The following is a 10,098-nucleotide window of genomic DNA, read 5'->3' as shown; positions in this document are numbered from 1 at the left end:
GAGTCCCTTGGCCTTGGAGGCACACAGTGGAGAGGGGGAGACAGACTGTAAACACATCCCTGCATCCCTGCTCAAGGGATAAACACTGTTGGGAAGAAGAGGGAGGAAGGAAGAGCTCATCAGTTAAACGTGCCAGGGAAGTCTTTCCTAAGGAAAAGAACTAAGAATCAGGCTGTGTTGGAAGGTCCAGAGTTGGGATGATACCTCTTGATACTAGTAACCCCTCAAAACTCAGCACCTGTTGGCTTTTTACAGACATATATAGAGAATGGCTCCTGGTAATTTTGTGTGTTCCTGGCAGGTGTGCTTGGCTTTCCAAGTATCAGGACAGCAGCCAGTGGTTACAGATAGATTTGAAGGAGATCAAGGTGATTTCGGGGATCCTTACCCAAGGACGCTGTGACATAGATGAGTGGATGACCAAGTACAGTGTGCAATATAGGACTGATGAACGCCTGAATTGGATTTACTATAAGGATCAGACTGGAAACAATCGGGTAAGTGGGTGTCACTCCAAGTCAGCTCATACCTCCTGAGACATGCCCCATTCCTATGCTCCTGCTGTCCCTGTCTCTGTCAGAGCACTGACCCCTCTGCATGTTGGGTTATCTGTGTTCCTTCTCCACAGTACAATCTCTCTTTTTCCACATGTAGTCTGGGAGACTAGCAGTTTATAAATGAATGTCAGTCTTATGTGCAAAATAAAAGTCTTTTTCTAGTTATCAGTATCAGCATCTAGTCTCTTGAAAACACTACCCTGGTAATTTGGACTGTTCCAAACTCACTCCAACAATGACTGTGGGGCTCCATGGGCCTGGCTTACCTGTTATCACTTGTATAGTTATGGTCACTTCTTACTATTGACCGAGACTGACACCTTCAAACCTTTTGGAAGCCCAGCAAGTGAACCACTTCGAGGCTAGAGAGATGACTCTGTGGTTAAGAACACATACCAGTCTTGCAGAGAACCAGAGTCCAGTTCCCAGAACTCAGATCATAACATTCTGTAACCCCAGTTCCAGGGGATCAGATGCTCTGGCCTCTAAGGACTTCTGCACTCCCTTGCACATAGCCATACACAGATACACATAGATATGCATAATAATAAAAGAAATACTAAAAAAAGTTTGAAAATGCTACTAATGGGTAATAGTAAGACGAATTAATATTAATAGCCTAAGTGGCCCTTTAAAAGACAGTGCCAGTCCAGACACACTTACACTATTAATCCCTGAGGACTGAGTTCTATCTAGAGCTTCTCTATGAACTAACCTGTTAAACTCCTGGATGTCTTTGTGATCAATAAAAATTGAATTGAAAACTCACTTAGCTGTTGAAAATGCTCACTTTTTTTCACAACAAGGAATTCTTCAGGCTGTTTTCCTATCTCTGGCCTCTCAGTGTGCAGCATAGGCTGGCTGGTCCTGATCCTTTTGCCCCACTCTCCTCAATGCTGGGATTACAGGCACATTCCACCACTTCCAGTTCTAAGTCTATTCTTGACATTTAATCAAGTTGAGTAGATGTATATGACTAATAATCAGAAGGCCTTATAGTCCACGGTGACAATTTGCACAGTGAGACATTCATGGCTTGAGGTTTTGAGGAGTATGACACAATGGAAAAACCATTTTGATGCTTTTTGATGGAGACATTTTTCATGTATCCCATACTGGTCTCCAATTTGTTATGTGGCTCAAGATAACCTTGAACTTCTGATCCTCCTGGCTCTATCCATCTTGAGTGCTGGGATTGGAGGTGTGCATGTACTTTCTTTAGTTTATATGCTGCCGGGGATCAGGACCCAGCCTTGTGTGCTTGTCAGTCAACTGGGCCACATCTCCAGCACCTCAAACTTTCCCTTTCTGGCTTTTACTAGTTGTATTCTCCAAAAGACATTAGAATTCATTTTTTCAGCCTTGTGCTTGGAAAGGCCTTGATGGTGCTCTGAAGGAGGCACTCCACTCTATTCACAAAGTCTCAGGTTGGATTTCAGGAACCCCCTCTTCACCTGCTTCTGAGTTGAATACACTCAAGGACAAACAGCCTGAGAGGGCAGCTCATGCCTGGTTGCTAGGAAGGAAGGCAAGATGTAAACAAGGCGCACCTGTTTTGTGGATGGCTCAAGCTAAGTGCAGCCATTAAATATTTTTAGAAGAAAGTTAGAGGAAATGAAATGCTCTCATGTCATAGAGCAGAACACCGTGACCCTGGAAAGCGTGCAAAGAGTGATTTCTTCAGAACTACTGTCAAGCTTCTGCAACATCTTACGTTGCCTCCTGAAAAACATTGAAACCTTTTATCTCTTTATGTCAACACCACCTTCTCCTTTCCAAAATTTTCCCTCTAGTTTTTGTCTGTTTGTTAAAATCTATTTTTCCAAGCCTAAAAGGCACTTGTCACTTGTACCAAAGGATATCCAGCTTGGATATCTCTGGACTATATGAACAGCTCTCTTATATGCTATGAACCCCTTCAAAACTTTCTGTCAAAGTGTAAAGGATAGAAATGGAAAATTGTTTTTAAAAAAGAGTCAAGAAGCATATTCTAGCAACCATCCAATAAGACTACCTGTGATGATGAAAAGCAGCTGATGGGCACTTTAAATGCGAGCTGGGCATGTGCTGTTGTGGTAGACTGCTTGCTTAGCACATACAAGGACATGGCACCACGTGCATACACACAGAAACACACACACACAGGTAAACTAAATTTTCATCTACTTTTACTTCACATAAATTTATCTGGGCACACATGGCTCCTTGCTGCCATTTTGGATAGTGCAATGTCCCCATGTATACTCAGATGTCCCCAGAGCTGTTTGCAATCATCTATCCAGATTTTATGGGGTGCTGCACGTTTTCCGTAGTTAGTCCACTTTTTTCTAAGTTTCTCCATTGTTTAAAATTGAGGCTAGGGCCAGTGAGATAGCTCAACATATAAAGATACTTACCACCAAGCATGGCAACCTCAGTTCACAGCCCAGAACTCACATGGTAGGAGAGGAGAGAAACACACACACACACACACACACACACACACACACACACACGTTAGCTCTAGTCAGGAGTCATTTTTCCTTTTCCTTCTTCTATTGTGATACTGACCAGACTTCCTCTTCCTGTTTAGGTCTTCTATGGAAACTCAGACCGGAGTTCTACAGTCCAGAACTTACTGAGGCCCCCCATCATTTCCCGCTTCATCCGACTGATCCCTCTAGGCTGGCATGTCCGAATTGCCATCCGGATGGAGCTGCTTGAGTGTGCCAGCAAGTGTGCCTGATGCCTATTTCAGTTCAGGCCTGCCACTTGCAGAGAGAGCTTTGTGGGAGGGGCACCTCCCTGAAATACCACTGTGATGAATGGGGCTATATTTTATAAACACTTTACACGTAGATCTGGGCAGAGAATATTTTACTTTTTAAAAGATAGTTTCAAATTTCAATATGAGAGAGAGAGAGAGAGAGAGAGAGAGAGAGAGAGAGAGAGAGAGAGAGAGAGAGAGAAATAGCACTCAGGGCCAAAGAAAATAAGAACAAAGAAAATATCTCTCAAACCAATTTTCTTACACAAACCCAAATAGCAGGGGTAATTTGCTGCTCTGGTTTCCCATCTTTTTCTCTTTGTCTCAGTGTCACTGTCTAAGGTGCAAACCCAGGGGAACACAAAGCAGCTCTGATGATTTGAAAATTCTTTTTGGCTCCTTAGCACATTCAGAAGAGGAACATACTATTTTGCAAAGTTTCATATGAACACTTTCATGAAATACTCACTAGAGAGGCCTGGAAACAAATACATAGGCATGAAGAAAGCAGAGAGAAGCCTGTCATATGGTCCCAGAGTCTGTAAACAGTAACCAACCAACCAACCAAGCAACTAACCAACTAACCACCAGTCAAGGCTTCCCCTTCCTGAAATTGCTTTTGCCTTGAAGGGGTTTGGGCTTTTAGCCATAGGACTGAGGAAATGAGGGCCGGTTGGAGCTCCTTTTGCAGAAACTCCATTCTGCAGCCCTTTTGGCAATGTGTCCTTCTGTGGTTGCCAGATGAATTCAAGGGGCAGGCTACATGTGTGTGGATAGTGAGGGTTCCCTTATACTGAGGAAGTCCAAATGACTAGAATACATCACACCTTCTTTATATATGGCTACAGTTTTCCAGAAATTGAACAGGCTTGGAAAACAGCTGAGACAAAGCCATACCTCTGGCTACTGGGAGACCATGCTTTGAGGGAAGGGTCAGGGCTCCTAACATATACAGATGGCTCAGTCAGTAAAGGACTTGCAGTATAAGCAGAGGGACTTGAGTTTATATTTCTAGAAAGCATGTAGAAAGCTAGCTATGGACAGGTATGGTGGAAGATGCCTTTAATCTCAGTATTTGGAAGGCAGAGGCAAGCAGATCTGAGTTCAGGGCTAGCCTGGTCTACATAGCAGTAAATCTAGGACTAGGAGGCAGGCAGAGACAGGATGATTCCTAGAGTTTGTTCAACAGTCAGTAAGGTCCAGGTTCACAGACAGATCCTGTCTCAAAACTAAAGTGAAGAGCAATTGAAGAAGATAACCAGGTGTCAACCTCTGTCTAACATGCACACATATACATACAAACACTGTTAGGTTTCAAACCTGGGACAAATGATGGAGGTGCCTTGTTAATGCCCTCCCAGCATCCCTCAGCCCCTACCAGGTCCTCCTAGCTGGCATAGCCTGCCCCCTACCCTGAACTCTTTAGCCCAGGGGGTTAGGCTGCTCTCTCCTATATAATCTAATCATTTTGGTTACCCTTTCTCTGTACCTTTGGGCCTCCTGGCTACTGCATCTGGTTCCCCTGCTCTCCCCTCTCTTTCCCTCCCTCCTCTCCTCACAAGGCCCAGCTCAGTCTGGTCATGTTCACTCTGGGCTCTCCCAGATGTCCCTGCCTCTGGCTATGCTCTCCCACATATCTACAATAAACTCTCTCCTCTGCTATACCTAGGAGCATGTTCCTTTCCTTCTTCTTTTCTTTTCCCTCCTTTCTTTTCTTTTGCATTCAAATATATGAGTAGGAAAAACAAAAACAAAAACAAAACCACAAAAAGCCTATAGCTTCTCTCTGAGAGGCTTCTCTCCATCTTGCTCACCCAAACATGCTTACTCAGACATGACATTTGAAACCTCTTTGGGTAGTCATTCTCGGGCAGGAGTAGCTCATTTAGTCGGGGTGCTCTGGAGCCTGAGAGAATGACTACTAGTCTCCATCTCATTTCCATCTGTAGCTCAGGTTGGGACTGAGGCTCTTCTCTGGGAGAAGCTGTTAACTGGGGTGAGGGATCCAAGAGGCACATGGGGAGAACTTGAGAATGTCAAGGTCTTGGCCTCACACACAGAGTACAGCCCTGACAGCAGCTCTCTGCTTTGAGCTATTTTCTATTTCCAGGTATTAAGGGGGATTACATGGACTCACCACCAAAATGATCTTGGATGGCCAGACTTGGTATCTTCCATCTTTAATCCTAGCACTTGGGAGACACAGATAGGTGGATCTCTGTGAGTTCAAGGCCAGGTCTGCATAGCAAGCTCCAGGCCAGCCAAGGCTACATAGTGTGACTGTCTCAAAAATCAATCCATTATTCAAATGATCTTGGATGTCACATTTCTCTCTGTGACTGGAACAACTTTTTTAAAAGCTTCAAATTTCCTACCTAGTGTTTTGGAGTTCCACAGGTGTGTGTGTGTGTGTGTGTGTGTGTGTGTGTGTGTGTGTGTGTGTTGTGCATTTTGGATAACATTCCTGAAAGCAGACCCTTATTTGGAAAACTGAGTTACTTTCCTCACAACATTGAGTAATTGTTTGAGAAAATGGCAATAAGTTAAGAATACTGATTAGGGAAAAAAATAACAAAATGGTACAGGGCATGGATAAATATTCATCAAATAAAAACTCATATTGTAAATTTGTTTTGTAATAGTTATATTAACTTCACATAAACAGTCCTTACTAATTTGAGGTGTTTAATTTAATACAGTATATTTAGGCTTACACAATCATCATCAAGAGTAAATTTAGACTGTCCTTATCACCCACAAGAGAATCCTCTAGCCATGTGCCATCACCCGCCCCAGCTCTAGGTTACTTGTAATTCATTGGCTATTTGTATGTAGATTTTTTCCTGTTCTGGGCATTTCTTCACATAAAAGGAATCTTACGATATATAGTAGTTTACGACTTGTTTCTTGTACTTATCATTGTGTTTTTAAAGTCCACTTCTGCTTTTTTAACACTCCGTGTAGGGTATTCTATTATTAGTTATCCATGCATTTGGGTGGTTTCCACTTTGGGGCAATTGTGAATAATACTGCTTCATGAAAATTTATATATAAGTTTTTGGACAGACATGTTTTATCTTGAGCGTACTCACACTTAGAATTGTTGGGTCTCTTGGGAACTACTTTCCAAGGTGGCTGTACAATTTTCTGTTCCCACTAGCAATGTATAAAGGTTCCAGTCTCTCCACATTTTCAGCAATGTTTCTCGTATTTCATTAGATCCATCCTAGTATATGTGGAGTAGCATTCTATGATGATTTTGATTTGCATTTCTCTAATAACCAATGTTGTTGAGCGTCTTTTCAAGTAACCAATTACCTATTTTTGGAGAAAGGTCTATTCAGAGCCTTGTCCATTAAAAATTTCAATTCAACAGATCTATTAACATTCTTTGGACGTTCTACATACAATTCTCTTATGCAAACATTTCTTCTATCCTGTTTGTCCTGTTGTTCTTGTCTTGGTTTAGTTTTGCAACACGATCTCACTATGTAGCTCAGGCTGGCCTGGAACTTACAAAGATCCTTCTATTTCTGCCTCTCAAATTCTGAGATTATGGGTATCTGTTCTCCACATCTTGCCTGTTTTTAAAACCTCTCTTGGTGAAGTCCTTTGAAGCATAACAAACACCAAATTTTAATGAAGTCCAACTTTTCTGTTTCTTTCTTTTTCTTTTTTCTTTTTGGTGTATTATTTGAGAAACTACTGTCAAACCCAAGGCCAAGAAGATTAATCTTGTGTTTTCTTCTAAAAGTTTTGTAATTCTTAAAAAAATTGTTTTTAAGGTTTTAACTCTCACTTTGTGACTAGTTATAAAGCAAGAGTCTAATTTTACTCTTGGTAACTTCTGTTGAATTTCTTCACCACAGTGAATGGTCTTTGAACTCTTCCAAAAACAACTGACCAAGAATATCAAGGTTTATGCCAGGCCTCATAATTCTATTACCTCATAGTCTTCATTACTGTAGCATTGTAGTGAGCTGTGAAATTAGGACATATAAATCTTCCAATTCTGGTATGTTTCAAGATTGAAGTAACTATTCCGAGTTCCTTACATTTCTAAGTAAGTATATCTATCTGTAAAGAAGATAGCCAGGGGCCTCACAATGGAAAATGCTTTCAATTTCAGAATTTAATAAACAGCAAGACACTAAGATCTGCAAAATATTTATCTGTAGGTAATTTTCTTTCAATAGCTAATGAAAATGTTAGCATTTTCTTCCTTTTGTGGCAGGACGTATGTAAAAAAAGTATTGTTAAATTAAACCTGAAACAAAGTTTTCCTATTAAACAAAAATATGTTTGCAATATTATTTCTTTTAGGGGGGCAACTAATTCAATAAAGATTATATAATGGAGCAAAGCCATTCCTATCTTAACATATTTTATTTATTTTTAACACTAGACTTTGGATTGTATGTGGAGGATTTTATTTTTTATGGTTTTGAGGACTTATTAAGAAAAACAAAATGAAAGTAATCCTGGTACTTGATGTGGGAGGTTATATGCTGTGGTGGTTTGAATATGCTTAGCCCAGAGAGTGGCACTATTAGGAGGCGTGTCCTTGTTGGAGTAGGTGTATCACTGTGGGAGTGGGCTTTGAGACCCTCCTTGCTGCCCAGAAGATAGTCTTCTCCTGGCTTTGGATCCAGATGTAGAACTCTCAGCCCCTTCTCCAGCACCATGTCTGCCTGCATGCTGCCATGCTTCCTGCCATGATGATAACTGACTAAACATCTGAACCTGTAAGCCAGCCCCAATTAAATGTTGTCTTTTATAAGAGTTGCTTTGGTTATGGTGTCTCTTCACAGCAATAAAACCCAAACTAAGACATACGGATAGAGCAAAGGTATTTCAGAGTGGAGAAACTGCTATGAATCAGGTCTCACAGTCAAGAAGACTGTCCATAAGTAAGCTTTTGAATGAATGTATGAATGCAGATGAAAGTGTACTTCTTTGACCACAAGAGGCACAGTGGTAGAGGGCAGCTGAAGGACACCTTATAAGGGCTGATGCCTACCAGATGAGCCTAAGAACAGCCCCAAGTTGTACTTTTTTTTTTTTATCACAACAGGGCTAATATGAAGATCAGGTAGACTGCATGTACCTATTTAATGTACTAACCACAAAGCTAAAGCTCTCTATAGCAAGCTTTCAACATTCAGTGAAATTTCTTCCCAGTTTTGGAGAGAGGAGAGGTGTGTGTGTGTGTGTGTGTGTGTGTGTGTGTGTGTGTGTGTGAGATACCTGTGGAGGCAGAAAACGAGGACATCTTGATCTACTGGAGCTGGAGTTACAGGTAGTTGTGAGCTACCCAGTGTGTGCACTGAGAACTGAACCCATGCCCTCTGGGGAAGCAGCAAGTATTCTTAATGAGTAATCCATCTCTCCAGCCTCCCTTCCCAACTTCTTGGAACTATCAACTGAGACACAAATACAAAGCATCATGTTATATTAGCTGATATTCACTGAAATTCTGTAAAAGGTTTGGCAACATCTCATTAGATGCTCACAACAACCCTATGCTATAAATACTAGCAGTGTTAGCATTTAAAGGCAAAGAAACTGAGGCACTGGGAAGCTAAATAAGTATCTTGCCTTAGGTCATGACAGAGTTAGTGAAAAATCCATTAAGGCCATCTAACTACTTCGCCAGCATCCCTGGATGTCCAATAAGTTGTTTCATTGAACTGCTTCATTCTTTAATCAATTCAGCCACTACCAGCTGGAGAGGTGATGGAAGATGGCACGTGTATTAGTGTGGGCTTTTAGAAAAGACTGTTAAACTGGGCATGGTGGCTCATGCCTATAAACATGAGAAGTGGAGGCAAGATGTTCAGGAGTTCAAGATTATTCTCAGCTACTTGTGAGCTGGAGGATAGCTACACAAGATTATTCCAAAGTGAAACAAAACAAACCCACCAACCCATACACTCGATTCAGCTTTCATTTCTTATAAAACAGGGTCCTCTGTCCTCCACATACTTGGAGGCATATACACGTCTATACTCACACAGAGACAGACACATAGAATGTGACATTCTGAGTTTCAGCTCTTACCCCCCTTTAAAGAAAGGCATATAAAATTGGAAAATAACTGACATATAAAGTACCTCAAATTTGAAGTACTGTCCCCAACAGAGCAGTGCACAGCCATGCCTCCATATGGACTATAAACTGAGGAGGTACAGCCATTGTGTCCTGGCTTTTTCCTATTCCAGTAGTATTCCCTTTGGCTCAGGATCCTATGCACAGTTGGCCCAAATCAGCCATCAGCTGGTTATGTCTGAGTATATTATCTAATTGTTTCTGTGCAGGATGGACAGAGTTCCGTGGAGGCGACAGAGCCCTTATGGCCCACAAAGCACTTTCACTACTGGACTTTTCTGAAAGAGTTTGCCAACCCCTGCTCCAGAACAAGAAGCAATCTTCCACAGCTGACCATCTTTTCTTTCTTTGTAGTACTAAGCACACAGGATCAGCATCTTTCTTTATCCTCAAATTACCAAGTGAGCAGCAAACAAGCCATATAAATGACAACACTCAGTGTGAAAGAAACCAAAGTTTTCACAATGCCAGAAGGGGAAAAGAACTTTATAAGTAGAAAAAAAAATCATTAAGTAACAGGATTTGCTTTGTTTTACATTAATTTCACTCCTTTAAACTGATTACAACTTCAAAGGCCCATTGCCCCTCATTTGAATTCGAACATATTCTTGTTGACAAAGAAAGAATTAAAATGGAGCTGCTTGATGTTCAAAGGCAAGAAGGACCACAGTGCTCAAGATTGGGAAA

The 10,098-nt window shown here is 41.4% G+C and overlaps 2 protein-coding genes across 6 annotated transcripts in view; one reads left to right on the top strand and one right to left on the bottom strand.

The window, feature by feature from the left end:
- Rs1 (retinoschisin 1) overlaps positions 1–7,670 on the top strand; it is a 29,212-nt gene extending 21,542 nt beyond the window's left edge. For all 3 annotated transcript variants that reach the window (XM_076918316.1, XM_034485841.2, XM_076918315.1), the window contains 2 exons: positions 302–497; positions 3,130–7,670. In XM_076918316.1, the coding sequence (XP_076774431.1) occupies positions 302–497; positions 3,130–3,282 (349 nt within the window). In that variant the 3' untranslated portion in view covers positions 3,283–7,670. The remainder of the gene's footprint in view (positions 1–301; positions 498–3,129) is intronic.
- Cdkl5 (cyclin dependent kinase like 5) overlaps positions 1–10,098 on the bottom strand; it is a 140,646-nt gene that overhangs the window by 6,987 nt on the left and 123,561 nt on the right. The window lies entirely within an intron of this gene.

The sequence above is a fragment of the Arvicanthis niloticus genome, chromosome X, assembly GCF_011762505.2.
Source record: "Arvicanthis niloticus isolate mArvNil1 chromosome X, mArvNil1.pat.X, whole genome shotgun sequence".
Taxonomy (NCBI): Eukaryota; Metazoa; Chordata; class Mammalia; order Rodentia; family Muridae; genus Arvicanthis; species Arvicanthis niloticus.
Note: the sequence above shows the minus strand (reverse complement) of the source record. Positions and strands in the feature narration are given on the sequence as shown.